The sequence below is a fragment of the Strigops habroptila genome, chromosome 5 (genome assembly GCF_004027225.2).
Source record: "Strigops habroptila isolate Jane chromosome 5, bStrHab1.2.pri, whole genome shotgun sequence".
In the NCBI taxonomy this organism is placed as follows: Eukaryota; Metazoa; Chordata; class Aves; order Psittaciformes; family Psittacidae; genus Strigops; species Strigops habroptila.
The window spans coordinates 74,912,927-74,931,402 of NC_044281.2; the positions used below are offsets into that span (position 1 = coordinate 74,912,927).

An 18,476-nucleotide genomic window follows, 5' to 3' on the forward strand; every position below is an offset into this window, starting at 1 on the left:
GGGAAACCTCATAACCCTGCACCAGGACTGTGCACAACACATCAGGGTCCCTCTCTGGCAGTAAGCCTTTTCCCCCTTGGAACAAAGACATTGTGCGACAAATTCCTACGCTTCTGCCTGGACTTCTTACCCCTCTCTGTATCATCCCCCCACAGGATAGAGAAGTCATGCAATTCATAAAACTGTGTGCATCTGTGATTAACATGCTTTGCTATCCGAAATTCTTTAGCCTCCACACTGTCATTTGTCTTAAACCGTCACACTACAAAACAAAAACGTAAATACCTGCTTCAATAACGATGTTAGAAGTACATTTCAAATGTTAAAAGTACATTTCAATTACAAAAGTCTTGTGAAATCATTTTCCTTGCCTAGCAAGTAACAATTCTTTGCAAAAATGGCAGAATTGATAAAGAAAGATTTTATCTGTTAGATTTTGATCTATTCTGGCAACCGCTGAGCTATTTTCATACTTTAGAAAGAAACATCTCTGTATTAACAACTCTGTCAATTAACTGAGATAGTACCAAGTCTTTTACTTTGTTTTTCTTCATGTATCTCTGTGGACATACTTTTTGAGGATAACACAGTGCATTAACATAGTTTATAATAGTAAAATATTTATTGTTTCTAGAGCACTCAAATACACTATGTGGTTTTCAGAATAAAGGCTATGAGGTGGTATCTTAGCTTCACTGAAGTTAACTGTAGTTCATTGGGTTTTTAAGGCCAGGAGTACCTTTCCATTATGATCCAGTGGAATAATGAGTATGATGGGATTCTGGTCTATAAGCAGGACTCCTGCAAGCTATTCCAGTTAAAATAAAGAAGTACTAATGATTGCAAGGATTCTATTCTTTTCCTCCATTCCATTAGAAACATGGCAGCACAATTGCTTTTGCCTGCACTTCCTTTGCAGCAGGGTCACTTGGCATAACCAGAGTTACCTTCACTTGAACAAGTATAAACGGAAGCAGAGTCATGGCTAAAACCTAATATTTACTAACAGCAAACAATATGTCTTAAACAAAGCACTTTGTCAGGTCCCATAAATGCACAATATGTTATGAACTACACTTCCAAAGACAGTATGATTAAACATCCACCATCACAACGCAACGACCTAGAATTTTTATTAGGAGTAGTTATGCCTTCAAATTAAATTATAATACTGCATTTTATGGCTGTTTTTTGCAGGCTATAGTGATCTGTTTTAAAAGGGAAATACGTGATGGACTACATATTTGATTGAGAGCTAAAGTTGGCTGACATTAGGAATACCTTTAATATGATGAAGAACCACATGAAGTAATAACATGGGCTATGAATAGTTTGATTTGGCTTATCTGATGCAATCCAATTTTCTGATTCTGGTTTATTCTAGCACTTCGTATTTTTGTGGGTATTCCTACAAAAGGATATTGATGTGAAATGTACAAACAACTGTGGCTTAGGGGAACACTGCAAACGCTACATCTGCTTTTAGTAGCAATAATTTGCAAAATTCTTTCTGAGGATAAGAACTATAATCTGCCCATAGAAACTTCCATTTTCTGTAAAGGTGTGTAGCACATTTTAATAAAGTTTTATTTTTGTAAGCCATTAAATTGGATTTTAGTAACCTCATCCTCATTTTCAATTGAACAATTATTAAACTATAAAACAAAATTGCATGATTCCTACAACTGTAGTCTGGAGTTTTACAGTCTGCTATAAAGTGCTGTATTATTATAATAGACTAAAGATGCTCAGACTATTAAAACTTTTTTTTTTAAATGAACTGTAAAATATTTTATCATTGATGAAATAATTCTAAAATATTCTGCTCTCCAGCAATATACACGCACAATATTTTGGTATAATGAAAAGCATGCTAATAAAAAAAATAATTTAAACTGTAATTCTAATATGCAAAATAAACTGTTTTGCTGTCTTTCAGTAACAGAAGTTTATTATACCTGAGTTCCAACATCAAAAATGTTCTGTCAGAGTACTGATGATTAAATGTAAGGTCCAGTGTTACAGAGCTCCACAAGCCAAAGAGACTGAATGTTTACCAGTGTACATCTGTGTAGCTCTGATGTTAACAACAGAGATGTGCTGACTTACACTATCAGAGAGTTTTAGCCTGTATTTTACTCTACAAATCGTGACTGATCTTGCAAGGGGGCCCAATGTTCAACGAAGAAGTTCAACCAAGGCTGGTAAATGAGCACAATTTCCTACTGATTACTGATGGCTGATGTCTCATAGCAACACTGACACTAATATGATACATCTGAGCCTATAGGGTATGATACTTGGCTACATCCTCAAATTGTTCCTCTGATGTTCAAAAGAGAGGCAAAAGACTCTCTGTACTTAGAAATTAATCAGATCTATTAATCAGATCTTTAGCTTCAGCAGGATTCCAACAAGCTTGAAAATTATCTATCTTGTGTGGTCCTGAAATTCTTTGGCAAAGACAGTGAAGAACCCAAGCGTAGCCTTGCTCTGAGTGGGTGCAGTCTATATTATCATACCATTAGTACATATATATGTACACCTATGTTCACTGCAAAGCAGCCTTTTGGAACTAAGATTCACTGTTTGCACAGTAACGCAGATGGACTGAAGACCACTTTCCTGCCTATGGGCACCAGGATTGCCATCCAGACTGAAAACCCAAACCTGTCCCTCACTCATGGTGACTTCACCTTCTCTGGTTCTATCTGAAAGATGCAAGAGTCATGCAGTGAATGAATACAGGGAAATTTATACATCCACATTTTTTGAGGACCCAGCATGATGCTGAAGCAAACAAGGATTAACTTCACTGAAATCAATGTCAAAGAAATCAACGGACAAAGCAGTCTCCTTTTTGGTAAAACACAGCATTTTGTTCAATGCTCCCCACATTAGAAGTTTAAGACTAAAGATGAAACTTCAAATTATCCCTGGCTGTCAGATTTTTATCTGAACATGCAAAGCACACAAGACCTCTTTAGGTACAACAGAACAGCTACTGAAGCAAATTAAAGGTGTTCCTTTTTCAGAAGAAAAGCTGCCAATAAGTATGAGTGATCTAAATCACTCATACCAGCAGGCTGACCCCATTACATCAGCTCATCCTGGAAATATAGGAGGTTAATTTAAATCTTTTCATACAAAACATTTAGTCAATACTATAATTTATTTATTATTATTATTTTTCATTTTGTTCTGGCACAGCATGGTTTTATATTCCTGTCCATCTTCTGCCTCACACTATAACTTTCTGCATAGTACCAACGTCCAGAGGAAGAGATCCAAGTACGACTTCTCCCAAGGGACAAAGCAGGCAGAGCATCTGGAAGGACAGTGCTTGTTTTTCACACAACAAAGAAGTAATAGAAAGATCACAGGCTGTGTGAAGGGATGGGGGAAGGAGGGTGTCAGGCACTTGGGCAAGTTAATACTGGTGCTCAGTGGATACATCAAGTTCTCTTTGCCTCTATTCCAGTGTACCATCTCAGCAGATGTACTATCCCCTCATCAACAGCACACCTACATGCTGCTGTTTCCTGCTTATGTTCACCCACCACACAATTACCTGTCCACGAAGCTCCACACCTGCTGTGTCTTGATCCTCAGAACAGCACACTGAAGCTTTTAACCCTCTCCAAACACCTACACAGTGCTTTATAATAGTAATATTTAGCACACTGGAAGCTACATTAAATAATTATAGACAGTACTTCAAACACCAGATTATCAGATCCTTACAGTGCTGAAGACTCTGCAAAAGATAGATCTACAAGTGAAAAGCACGGTCATTCTCAGTCTGTGAGTCATGTTTAAGTCCTGGTCTCCTCAGAGAACTGAGAGCCCTGTTTTTGTCCTAAGACTTGCCATATTAGATATGTTTTTAAAATCCCAAGTTTATGTAAAATTACATGAATTTGTGGAAGAACAGCTTGCCATATGGCCCACGTCTGTTCTAAACACTCACTAGTCTTACATGCAAATAGAATTGACGTATTTAAGTATCTAGGTTTCACTTTTCCTTCTTGTTCCCCACAAAATGTTTGAGCTCTTTAATCCCTATATACCGCTCATATTTTTTTAACTTTGCTGCTGAGAGTACAATAACATTCACATACTGGACTCGACTGAAAGGTACTTGCCTTCAGTCCGAAGGGTCATGTATCTCAATTACGTGTGTCCGCTGCTTACACTTCTTCAAAAGCACAAAGACCTTAAATTCCTTCTGAATGCTGAACTAAGGTTAACTAGAGCAGGACATTTAGAATAAATGTGGGAGAACAAAGTATAGAACTAGTCAGGGAGTTGACTGACTTCAATGCAGAAATTTAGACTTAAATATCCTTAACCATCTTGACTCCTATCATTTCTGTCTTGTGCAAAATGCCTCTAAAATATTATGGCAAACGCAGTATGAAAGTCTTAAATTTCTATTTATCTCTGCTAACAATGTAGTAACAACTGGTCTAATCTACTCTAATCTATCACTTGAAGTTTATTTCATTATCGTCTTTCAGCTCCATGCATGTCCTAAATGCAGAAGCAGCATTTTTCTTGAAGAATACACGGTGTGAGTACACATCCAAACTCATTCTTTTGCCCCTTTCAAATAATCCAACATGACAGTTCAAGCAGTGGTGATAGAACATGAGACTGAAAGACCATAACGATTTCTTGACTGGCATACTGAACACAAGCTACATTCGAGAATGAAGGATAAACAAATATGTCAGTTCAACAGAAAACGTTAGAGCAAAGCTATCAGAAAAAAAGATAGGAATGGCAATTACTTAACAAAATCTGCCTGTACAAGGAGCACGCTGTTGGCATTCATCTTCCTTTTTGTTCATAACATTTAATAAATTATTTTTATGTGGTTCTAAGGATCCTTTGTAAGATGCCAAACACTTAAAAAAATACTTGAATTTAGCATTTTATATAAATATAAGAACTATTTACTCTCTCTGTTTGGCAAACTGTCAAAAACCAGTTTTATAAAAGAGTTTATAAGATGCTTGACAAAGTTAAGCATCTTTGTGGCTAAGATGGAATGCTGATTTAATTTAGGGATAGAAAAAAAGTGTATTACACAAATCCATGCATACGCAAACATAAAATAAGCATATATCAGAAATCAACATTTCTTCACATCAATCTGAAATAAGAAAATACCCCATAAGAACTGTAAATTCTTGTAACAAGGGTAAGTTGAAATGAAGAACAATTTCTAAACTGCACCACTGAAATAAAAATTATGGGTTAGTTTCAAATTTTTTTTGTCTAAACTTTCACCAAGTATTCAAAATAAATATTGAGTACAGGGAAACAAAGAGTAACAAAACAAAGCAAACAAAGAGTATCTCATATTTTGTTTCAGCATTCATAACCCTTCCAGTTCCCAGGTTTGCATGTCTGCAAGAGAACATGGCACAGCAACAAAACCATTAGTGTATCCTTGCTTTTCATACAACCATTTTGAACAAGTCAGAAAAAATGTATCAAAAATTGCTCAGCCAGTGACACTCTTGGCAGATTGGGTTAGTGCCCTGTATTTTACAGCCCCAGGAGGTTAGTATTTATTCATTTCTATGGCAATTTCTACTAATCAATCACATCCTATTCTTTCTTCCTTCACTGTGTTTTTAAAACCACTACCTAGGATGTGCAGCCTTGTAGCATCTCAGTGGTCATTTCCCTTTCCCCTCTCTGCCATTGTCTTTTTGTGCTGAGACTAATGCTTTTAATTCTACTTTTCACAGTTTAGGCTATATTGCCTTTTTGAAACCTTTCAGCTCAACTGCTAAGCATATAACAAAGCCCTTCAGATTACTTGTGGTCACACTAGTTCATGTTTTGAGAATACTACAAAGGCATATTTTTCATGGGAGGAGAGCCTCAGAATGAATACCCTTCTCCAAGTGCGATATGAAAGCTCCAGTTCTTTTGTAAAATTTGCATTGAGGTTTAAGTCTCACATGCAAAGTGGCACCATACTGTCCAACAAACATAGGTTTCCTTTTAAAAAAGTGTGGGCTTGTTTTGGCTCTATTTGTAAGTTATTTTTTTGAAGAACGCATTAAAACATAAGGGCTTTGTTCTCTGTATTTCAATTCTGACACAAGGAAGTAGTGAGCACCAGAATCTTGAGCTTCACAAGAATGAAACTGCTTGATTCACATAACTTCAGTGACCTTTTAGTGCAGACTTATCTACAGTTTTTACAAAACAGCACAGAAGCAAGCTGTTATCCCTACAGACCTTTACTTCTTGTGTTGAATATATCAGGGGTACGTTGGAAGTTGTAACACAACTTTAAACCAGTGCTGATAAACTCACGTTGGATGGAACTTCAAAATGCCAGAGTACCATGAGTAAAGACAAGGAAGAATTTTATTAATTTTCAAAACACTGGAAAAGCTATTCAGGGTTGAGGAACATTTTCAAATCAAACTGAATCCAATGGGATTTGTGATCACTTGTCATTTCTTCAGTTCATTATTTATTATCTGTACTTTCGTAGCATCTGGAGGCCTTACTCTACAGGGGACTGCACAAACATCGAAGGATAATGTGATCTCTCCCATAAAACAACTTTTTAATATAACATGAAGTGAATTAATAATATCCCATCAAGGTCTTCCTTTATTATATTCCAAGTTTCAGGTTTAAAAGGTTACATTTCTTTCTAGCATATTCTATTTGTACAGAAATATATGCCTACATCTATCTCCTTCTCATCAATAACTTACAAAGCTTAACTAATAATGAATGCACAGATATGAAAAATAGAATTAAACCAGAAAAACCTGAACTCAGCATCATCTACCATTAACCCTATACACTTTGTCACTCTTTAATGCCTCTGAAAAATGTTAATTCATATGCGATTGCCAATGCAAAATAAAGGTATAAACTAGAATAGGATGAAGGCGAGAAAGTTGTGCAGGAAAAATTTAGATGCAAAATACATTTCCGAGAGATACAAACTGTCTATTTTAGTGAACGCGGAAACTTTGATACAGTTGAATATGAAGAATACAAAATCAATTTTTTTGTAAGTAAATGAAATACTAATGCTACAGTGTGGAAGAGTGTGGGAATCCAGAAAATCAGTATCTTAATACAGATGAGACTTTAAAACTCGGACACTTTCATTTGTGTCACATTGAGATTCTCCTTCTGTAAAGACAAAAATATGGAAGAGTGTGGGAATCCAGAAAATCAGTATCTTAATACAGATGAGACTTTAAAACTCGGACACTTTCATTTGTGTCACATTGAGATTCTCCTTCTGTAAAGACAAAAATAAACAGGCCAAACTGATCTATCCCTGACCTAATTTTGCATTTAAACTACGAGTAGATTTTATAACCCCAGATTCTAATCTGACCTAAGAATGTTTTCAGCTTACATTGCCTGTTGCCTCTTTCCTGCCTTGATTTTGTAGTTGTCTCCTGCCCAAGTTCAACTTTCTAAGAGCTGCATATATTGCCTTAAATCCAAAATCAAAGATGCACCATGAACAGCCTAACTGAAGTCTCAAAGAAAATCGCTACAGCCACTGGCCAAAACCACATCACAACCTTGATCCCAGTTCAGGAAAGCGTCTGATTCAAAACAGCTCCTGTCTTTGTCCAGCTTCTTCACCATGTAGTTTGTAGCACCACATACTCTTTAATATCCAGACCTACTCAGCCAAAAAAACTCTTAAGTTTACTGCCAATAACATAAGAATGAAGGCAGCAGGACATGCTAGCTGACATTAAGAGTTCCCTCTGAATTTGTATTACTCAGGGGATTAATTTAATCTGACATATTCTGGCAGGGTTTGGAGAGTGCCACATTCATATCCAAACCTGTGATAACAAATTAAATACTAGGCCCTGTTTCTGAGCCAGAGAGGCAATAAAGTCCATTTTGAAATATGCGTGTTTCTGATTCAAAATAAGTGTGTCTGATATTTTACAATATATCCACCTGGTAACTACAACATGGGAATAAACAGATACTCCAATTTAAGCAGGCATCTATTTATGCAGCAGCTCTGTATATATATCCATGAAAAACTTTCATTTATGCACTGCACCAAGTATAAGACTCTTACCTGCAGGTTTGCACATGCTGGTGAATCGTTGTGGGTGGGTATTTCATTGTTGGTGGTCTCTGAACCTGTGTTTTTAAGTCTGGAAGCTGTTGTAGTTGTGGCTGTAGTGGTCTGTACTGGTAGGATTGGCTGCCACACATTCACATCAGTACCATTGCCAAAGGCCTGAATTGCATTTTCTGTAAAAATAAATTAAAGGCAATTTTCTATTTCTAAAAGAAAAGCAGAAAGAACGAACTGACTTTTTATATTATTATTCCATTGAAACTCATAGAAACTCAATTTTTATGCTGAAGAATGTGTTTTAATTTTGAACATACCAGAAACAAACTGAGAGTCTGGGGTCACATAATTATCTGGTGCAAACTCTTCCTTGTAATGTTCCCAGTAATTCTTGACAGAAGCTCTAGGACTTACTGTAATTGCATTTGTTACCATCCAAAAGCCTCAAAAATTTACTTTCAAGATTTAAAATACAGTTTGAACGTTATAGCCTAACTCAGGCAGGTGACATTACATAGCAAATTAAAAACAGAGAGCAGGCAAAATATTAGTTTACTTCTACAGCTTGCTGTAGTAAAAGTAATATGCCTACAACTATGAAATTGTTTAAGACAATCTTTTCCTTACAGTTTTCAATCAAAATCTGCATAATTAGGTGAGGGAAGCATGCCTGAACTAAAACTTTAGAATAGAGAAGTTAAAAAGCTTATCATAGTTTCAAGGGATTAAAGAGTGTGTTTATGGAAAGGGTAAATTGGTTGGGGTTTTTTATAAACAAATAGAAAAAAAAATTAATCACGTCTTTGGGGATTCAACATGGATTTAGGGATTTCTTATTCCAGATTCTTTGCACAAGCAATCAAACAATTTCACTGGGGACTAATATGTGGAAGTTATTAATACTTCTTCTCTGTGGTATTCCTTGCCTTATAAGAACTAAATGCAAATTATTTTATGAAAAAATACGTATTTTATTGTGATATTAGTTCTTAGAACTCTAACATGCAAAGGAAAGAATTTGTAAAAGGCATCACAATCATCTGGGTTGATGGAGTCAAAGTGGGAAGAATGGACCAATATTTTTCTTTGTTTTACCTGAATAGGGCAATATAAAAAGCAATATTTTTCCTGTGATATCCTAAATTAACAGTAACTCGTTTCCATTATTGCAGGCGGGATCACAGAAATATATGCAATCCTCCCAGTTTTGTAAGGAAAAGTGGTCTTTACAATTAGTTGTCTTTAATTATTTCCTAGAATCATACTTGATGGTCTTTATAGGTCTGTCCCATCTTTCTTATAAACCCCCCTTTAAGTGTTGAAAGGCCACAGTAAGGTCTCCCTGGAACCTTCTTTCAGGCTGAACCACTCTAACTCTCTCAGCCTTTCCTGACAGGAGAAGTGTTCCATCCCTTCTCATATTTGCTATTTCAAACATATAAATCATATTTGAAATATGTATTTTTATACATATTTCAAGTATGTTTCAAAAAACATGAGTGTAAGGAGGCGTCTAATTGCTCCAGAAGTTCAAGTGTCTAATTGCTCTAGCAAAGGTCCCTTCAATAATTTCTATTAACTAACTCACTGCTTTATGCTTTTCCTCCCACTTGCCGATTCTTTTCACTGCAGTACGAGGCAGGTGTGAACAAATCCTTTGAACAGACAGATATATATACTTAATCCAATTCAGTTCAGTAGGAGTTCTAGAGCATGTAAATGAATGTCAGGACATTCACTTTCAGAATACCTCAAATGAAGTCTTAAGATGGATTTCCAGAATTTAAGATTGGCCAAACCCTAACTGGAGAAGCAGCAATTAGGACCACTGTAATATTACCAATAAACTGACAATCCATTAAAGACAATAAAAGTACAAGCAAGGTAATACACAGCCCCAAATCTTAGGGTGGAACATGTCTTACTTGGAGCCTTTTAATTTGGATTTTTTAGCTTTCTTGAGATTGGGCCAATTTCACAGTTCTGATATAAAACTGTATCTGCAGGACAATGTTGAGTTAAAGAAACACTTTATCTAATACATGTAAAAAGAAAACAACGTAATGTTTGTCTTTATTGGAACTAATTACTAAAACAGACTGGAATTTTCACTTGCATTTTCACACCCACCTTTTGAAATTAAAACTTCCCCACTCTAGTTTCAACTTAACATCTGTTGAAAAAGGCTTTTCAAGTCTACAGCGGAACTTCTAGGCAAGTGCATACAGAGGCGCAAGAAAGACCAGGATTTCAGGTGTGTATGTTGGCCATGGTAAACTTAGCTTCATATCCCAGCTCCACACCAGGCACAGTATGAATGTGACCCTAGATCTCCTGCTTCCTAAGTCGCCTAGACCTTGGGGTACAGCCTCTCTTATTCCACTTTGCATCAATAACCAAATGGGGTTTCGAATAAACATTTATGCTAGGTTTTCCACATATTCTGTACATGCCCCAAATCACTGGCTTATTTTCTATTTTGAAGGGGAAGTATACGTAGGCAAAACAGACTAGCAAGAAATTCCTAGTTTTATTATTTGTGGGAAAACAATTTTTGTCTCATCTAAAAAAACTGGGAGGGATTTAAATCTCATCCAATAAACAAATGACATTTTCTCCAAGCACCGGAGGGCCCATTAATGACAATGACAATTAAGAAAAAAAAAATAATTGGAACTTTTCCCATTATCTCTAAGCTACAAAAATTTGTATTAAACCAGAAACATCTTTAATTTCTTCCCAAAGAAGACATCTCTTACAGCTAGGATGACTATAATTTGTCTCACAGTAACCTCTAATGTCTTCGATTTGTCTTCATTAATGCTTTTATACCAATACCAAAAGAAAGGACAAGGGACCGCTCTGTCTTTATGTTCTAAAAGGAACCTGTAACATTTCAGCAATTAATACATTCACAAATGAATAAAACCTGACATATTACAATATAGATATAAATGACAGCCCCATTAGGTTTGAAGGTCTGATGCTATATTATTAATTTTTACCCAGTCGCAGTCTGAGTTGTTTTCTGGGATTTTTTGTTAAATGATCTTGAGTAATTGACTCATTCTTCCAAAGCTTAATAAATAGCATATCAAACAGCAACTTAAGACACTCACTCTTCATATGCACAGCTCCCCGTGTCTTCACAACAGTGCTGTTTGTTGAGAAGCTACTGACGGAGATTTTCAGATCCTGTACTAAAATACAGACTGAACCCTGCATTAGCAGCATTAGCTCAAGTATATAGGGCTGGATGGGACAGTCTGGATCATCGAGTTCATTTCCTATTATTAAAAGCAATGATGTATGCTTCTTTTCATAAGCTGATGAAATATAACTTTTAAAACCAATAAGAATTTTTTTCCCTCAAAAATCCTGCTGGAAGCCGATTTCTTAACTTTAGACTGATGGTTAAAAATTTTCCAATTTTGAGCCTAAATATGTATGGCCAATATCTTCCTTTTTGATCCTGTGCCAACATTGTCCTCTAGGTTAAGTAATTCTATTCCCTCCCTGGGCTTGCCCCTCTAATGCAATTGCAGAGGACAATCACGTATCCTTTCAACTTCTGTTCTGTTAGGCTAGGGAAGCCAAGCTCTTTTGGTCTCCTCATTTATCTGGAATTAAAACTCTGATGCACACTCCACATCATCCAATTATGCTGCTCCAGGCGGACAGGAAATTTGAAAAGAGAACCTGCCAAAATCGACTCCACTGAGCCATTCTGAAATTTATAATAGTCCCTAATTTGGAAGTGAGCTTGACTGAAGAAAAAAAAAAATCAATAACTTAACAAAATCTTTACAATAGGTACCATCCAGACTTGTGTTAAAACCAGGCACCTGAGATCAAGTAGCCTAAAAAACGTAAAGCTGGGCTATAAATTGCAAGCACAATCCAATTTATACTTACCTACAGCAAATCCTTCATATCATAAACTACATGTCTTTTTTATATGAAGCTCTTAAATTATACAGAAGCCCCTCAGGTGTTGCAATATTTTGGTACAGATTGTCTGACTGTTAGGGTCCAAATATGATCTGTGATGTAAACATATTTCTCTATGATAACACTTTGTTATTTGGTTTTTTTCCCAAGAGCTTCTCATGTTTGCAATCCTGGCCATAAACTACAGTATCAGGCATATTTGGTTGTTTGTTTAATTCTTACACCTACAACAGAAGCATATCTCCAAAGTGCAAAGAGATGGCCTTGATGTATCATAACATACTTAAACAGTAATAAACATCCTAAACCACATTTAAAGACATTCAATTTTGTACTCACTAAGGCATGTATTGTCCTGGAAGAAATTCAGGAATTTCAGGCATTCATCTATGTCATTACCACTGTTGCTGCAGTCACACCATGGGGCAACGCTGAGACTATTTGAGTCTATGTAGTTTGGTGTCATCACCGTGCCTAGTAACAAAGAGTGAAGAACAGTACCATGAGCAATTTCATACTAAAATATTCTTTCAAGAAGACAGCAAACAGCACTTGGTTTGTTATGTACCCAGAGCTGGATTCACAGTGCAGGGCTCTAACTTCCAGACTTAACAGTTCCTGGCTCCTTTTGCTCTTTGACACCCAGCCCTGTGCCACACTTCACACCCTCTGTAGTTTGCACGCAACATGTAACATGATTCTCACATTAAAGACCCATTCCTTTCCTCCAAAAAGGATTATATTGCATTCCCACAGAGAGCTGCATCAGCAGAACTGGCACGTGGAAAACCATGGCACAGGGGAAGGATGGATTGGGAGAAGGTGCAAACATCTTAAAAGGGCTTTGCTGCTAAATCAAACATATGTGGACCTGCACACTTAGAGTTGCACTCTAAAAATCCAATTTTTATTCCTCACTTGTGTTCTTCTCCTATTTTCGTTCTAGCTGCAAATAAATGGCTGAAACCACCACTGTTAATCTTGCCGTGTCACTATTTTTTCAGTACACTGTCTGTTTCTTAAACATTGCCAATAATTTGCAACCACAGGTTCATTCTAACTCTATTACAAATTCTTGGGTAAATATTCTCACATTTATATGTCAACTCAAGGCTACCAAGAATGTAATGAAACCAAAGAATGCATTTTGTGTCCTAAAAGATGTATAGCAACTGTTCATCACTCATCTGGATCAGGCAACTGTTATATGATCAGCACTTCCTCAAACAAGTAGTCTCACTGAAGGCATCACCCCAGCAGGTCAGAGATTTCAAACTTCCCCAAGGATTGAGAAGTTTGAACCTTTATTTCATTTGTCCGAAAACAGGAAAAATTAAATAAAAAGGGGCAGATATTCCAGACTGGTACTGGTGACAGCTGCTTCAGGAAACACATTCCTCACTTGGTAATCTATAGTTCTAGGACAGGCTATATATCATGAGGAAATGTGATCACATCTCCTCCAAACTGACACCAAAGTAGTCATTAAGAAGATGGAATAGATGAAGTATAAATATTAGAGACCCAAAGTGTACACTAGCAGAGAAAATTTGGTCCATTGGTCCATAGGTCCAGGGTCCAAGAGTCTGCAATAACACATGGGAAAGGGCTATCAAACATCAAGCTGAAAAAAGGAATATTAGAAATAACACAAATCACAGGATGATGTCAAACAGCCTTTCAGTCATCAGCAGCGCTGGGAACTGAACAAATCAGCATGCAAACTGCTTCATACATGACCTGGGAGACAAAGGAGAACAGACATTAAGGGCTGGCCTGAGAAAGGCAGAAATGTATGTGAAAATGAGTGCAGTCCCACTGCCAAACTCACAAAAAGCATCGTTTGTCTTGGTTTGGGATGCTCTTAAATTAGAATGCAATCCCATACCTTTATCTACTTTCAGCTTTTAACAGATAGTTGCAGTAATAATTGCTCAAATTCTACATAAGATTAGCACAAGTAAATAGTACAGGACAAAACTTACTAAATGGAGGTATTGAATTTAGTAAAATAGGCAAATATCATTTGCACCATTAATGAAAACTTGACCATAGATAAATAAGAGGAATGATGTTAAATTAAAATAAAAAATACGGAAACATCCGTCTGTTATGTGTTTGACGGTTCAGTACGCTACTTCAACCATGTGACATGATCTGAAAGGAAGTGAGAGGAAACAAAAATCAAGAGGATTTTTCAGATGGAACGAAAACAGTAGGCTTCAATAAAAAAGCTCCAAGTAGCAAATGCTTAGTAAAGAGTTAAAAACCCAAAGAGGTATTGAGGAAATTAGAAAGGTCACTGAGGTAAGACTTTCTTATCACAAAGAGGTAACAAGGTAACTAAATGGGTCAAGACAGGGGCTAAAAGTGTAAAAGATACCAAAGTACGATTAGGGTTGATGAATACAGGAAAGACAGGACAAGGAATGTGTTTACACAGCACACAAACTGTACATCCAGCAAAAACAGAGTGGCTGAAAGAGCAGCTAGTAGAAAATCAGTCTGTCATTTAAACCTGGGGGCAGATGTGAACTCAAGCGGATTATGTGCTTGGTTTCCTGGGGTGGATTTCCCTTTTTTCCCTGCAATGCGTGTGCTTCCCTCCTCCACTCCCCCCTGCTAGCTGGCATCTCGGAAACTCTGCTGAAGGACACTAACACATTAGAAAAAAACGTGGTGGTTGGCAGTAAAATAGTGCATGCTGGGTTTTCTGCGTTTTACATATCAAATAGCTCTGTGATCGTCTCAGCAGTAAGCAGACAGGTGTCTGTGTTTTAGACAAAAGCAGAATAGACCTGAACACGGCCAAGAGGTTCCTTAAATTAGGGTCAATTAAGAATGAGGAGGTGGAAGGTAAGTCCAGGAGGAGAGGAGTGTGACCAAAATTCCTTTGGGCCAAAGCAACTCACAGTTGTTGTTCACATGAACTCTCATGGAATTCCTGGGAATCCCAGGGAAATTCGATGGATTTTAGTGAAGACAAGGGGAAACATGTCAGAAAGTGAACGCTAAAGTAGATCTTGAAGTCAGGAGTTAGAGCAATATCTAACTGACATAGGAGTGCAGACAGGTCCAGATGGCCTGAGCAGGCTGTAACCAAAGAGCTGAATCTCAAGTCTTATCTTCAGCCTTATTTTACATTTATTTATTTTTACATTTTTCCTTTATTTTTTTATATTAATTTATCTCTAGTACTACAAAAAGGAGCCCAAATTGATGAATTAAGCTTCTCAAAATTCCTGTAAAACATACGAATCTTTAAAATCATATATATGACGCACTGATGCAAAACTTAAAGCACCCTATGCAGACTGTTATCCGTTTAACTGGTAAAGCACCTCATACAAAAACTGTGCCTGACACTATTTCCACTGAAGTTACTCATTTCAGGTGAGATTCCACTGATTTCAGGGAGTTAACTCTGATTTATGTCACTGTATGTGACAGCAGAATCACATCCACTGTACCTTCCATAGAGAATCCTCAATTTCCTGAACAAACTCTATGGAGGTGTAATTTTTTGCTACATTTAATGAAATGGCTAATTGAAATAATATTTTATTTTAATGAACAATATTTTATCTTAATTAAAACACCTGGAGATCCTCAAGCTCTGATGAATGAATGGCTCTGTAACTGCTTCTTACCCACAGTCTATCTCTCTCTTCTTCCTGTGTTTTATATACATATTAAGCGGATATTTGGACCTCTGTGTTCTATCTCAGCATCTTACCGGTTTGGTGATCTTCACATAATTTACTCCACCTTTATGTCAGGTTGATATCAGAAGCAGGAACTTACTGCTTCAGCACATGAAAGTTTTGGTACTTTCTTTTGCTTGCTTTATCAGAATTACTACCCAGAATTAAAGATTCTTGTAACAACAGTCACTTCCTATCTTTTTGCATTTGTCTAAGGGCTAGCAGAAAGGAACAAAAATGTTTATTTTTCCCTTTGAAAGTCAGATCTCTTTTTGATTTCAACTCCTTAGGGATCCATTCCACATCACCGATGTGTGACATTGCTTTGCAGCACGGTCGTCCACAGTAACACGAAACTATAGGAACTGGGTTATCCTTGGGGTTAAATTGAAAAATGGATCCAACAAAACTGTCAGCAAAATTCACTAGGTCCAGCAAGAACTTCTTGGCAGCTCTTACCCAGAAGTATCTATTAGTAACAGTTACTCTTTGCCAGCAGCTAGACTTCTTAATCTCATTGACTAGATCAGATTTCAAGGCTACTGAATTCCTTGTTTTAGAGTCAAATGACATTCTGTCATAACTGTTCATATGTTATACCCTTTGCATACTGTCTTCATCTCTTAATTTGTAGAAGCACATCCTTTGAAACCATCACATCTGATTTTACCAGTTGCCACATGGACTTACCTCACTTGTTAGCTGATAGAGTAGTAAGAATGATAACAAGTGAACATAGCTTTCAGTCATTTTTCAGCAAACCCAACCTATTTTAGCAATATTTTCTGTATTATCTCCAGAGACACTTATTTAACAGCAGGATCTGCTTCAGGGCCTCAGCTGGCACCTTCACGCCCAACAGAAGGGGATATTACTATATCACAGCAGGTGCAGGCTGCAAGCTTAAAAACATCTTTTCTGGTGGCCTTTCAAATCTGTTTGTTTCAGACTTTTGACATTCACTTATTCCTTATTGCCCAACCATGGTATTTCTACAACAAGTTCACCTTCCTGAGATGATCTCTCTCAGGAATCAAATACTGCGAGTGGTATATGGAATCTGGTTTCCATGAAGCTATCCTTGGGCCTGTTGACAGTCAGAAGGGTGGCAGCAAACAAAATTAATTATGTTGGAAAGAGAAGAGGATTTCAGATGACTTCAGTTCACCTTCATTGACAGGCATCTCAGAAAACATTCAGAGTAGACAGAAGGACATGGAGGAAAGAATAGCAACCGGAAGTGAAACAAGGCTGGGTTGGTCTATTATCTTATTCCTCAAATGTCCTGCAACCTTTTCCTGAAGACCAAGAGGTATTTACCCAACTTCGTGATGATACCTGCAAAATCAACCAAGCTGCAGTTTCACTTGTTCTTCCTAACTTCCTACTTCATAGTCCTCAATTCAACCACATTAATAAGCTTTACTTTGTAAGCTTGAATTTATTTCAAATTCAAGCACCTTTCTCTCTTTATCTTCTTCCCTTAATTTCCTTGCAACATACAAATTTACCCCAGGAATCTCCATAAGGTTAAACAGGATCAACAGACTTAGGTGGAGAATTTTACCTAGCGTCATACTGCACAGCACTATATTCCACAGTTTTTATTTCCTGTACGCCTTCAGAATATACTTTTGGTGTGTTTCTTTGACCAAGCAACCTTCCCTGCCTTCTTACCAATAAGCCCCGAGTAAGCGAGGAGGCAGTCAGCATAGTTCTCCTTCAGACAGCTACTAACAGACCGTGACTCAGGCTGGCAGTTCGTGAAGAAATCTGCAAGGCGAGATCTGCAATGTGAAGAAAAAGGCATATCTTTAAAAATCAAGCCTGCAGGCACTCTTACCTTTTACACTCTTTTTATTTTTAGGCAAAGCTTAATATTCTTTAACTTCAATGTATATTGGACACATTTCAGCTGATGGGAGTCTTTTACTAAGACACATCTCTCTCCAGAACCCATTTTTGAAGTTAGGACAAAAAAGTGCAAGAACAACAAGAAAATGTCAGGGCTTTCCTAAAACAAGTGCTCTGCATTTTCATGCCAGAAAGAAAAAAAAGAAGGCAAGGAGTGATTTTATCATCTGAGCAGCCATTTTGCCTGGATCTGAACTCTAACCGGAATCTGTAATTCTACAGACCCGGAACACAGTTTCTGCTGTTTTACGGATTACACAAACTGTGTGTTTGTGCTCTTACTATATGACTTTAGGCAGGACCTGCTTTGGTACTGCTTTTTCCAGGGAACAGGCTTACCCTTGGTCTGGACTGGCCTGCAGGGCCAGCTGGCTGAAGTGGGGTAGCAGGCAGATCCAGGTGGCACAGTCTCCACTGCCCTGCAGAGCCACGGTACTGAGAATCTATTAGCTGTTTTAAAATGCGTATTTATCCAAAGTCTACAGTATTGAGCCCAGGGCTGAGAAAAATGGAATGTGTGCTCTGCATAGAGTTCTACTGCTTAATGGCCATATTATCTTAACTCACCTCAGCTACCCTACGTCCAAGATGGGGAGAGCACTGCTTGCTTATGGAACGTGCTTTAAGACCAGGAGTAAAGCTGTATTGCAATTAACAGATTGCTATTACCTTGGAAAACAAACAAACAAACAAAAAGCAACTAGCAGCCAGGAACTCTTCTGGTTATTTGCACTTTAAAGGCCACATAATGCTTCCATTCAAGCCTGTAAAATTTAAGAGGCATCACTGAGGCGGGT

At 37.3% G+C, this 18,476-nt stretch overlaps 1 protein-coding gene across 3 annotated transcripts in view; it reads right to left on the reverse strand.

The window, feature by feature from the left end:
- GFRA1 (GDNF family receptor alpha 1) overlaps nt 1-18,476 on the reverse strand; it is a 145,295-nt gene that overhangs the window by 18,730 nt on the left and 108,089 nt on the right. For 2 of the 3 annotated variants that reach the window (XM_030488151.1, XM_030488150.1), the window contains exons 5-7: nt 17,443-17,552; nt 12,401-12,535; nt 8,108-8,286 (exon numbers count right to left, since the gene is read on the reverse strand). In XM_030488151.1, the coding sequence (XP_030344011.1) occupies nt 8,108-8,286; nt 12,401-12,535; nt 17,443-17,552 (424 nt within the window). Of the gene's footprint in view, nt 1-6,427; nt 6,551-8,107; nt 8,287-12,400; nt 12,536-17,442; nt 17,553-18,476 lie in introns of those variants that run through there. The other variant, XM_030488152.1, reaches the window with a different exon arrangement.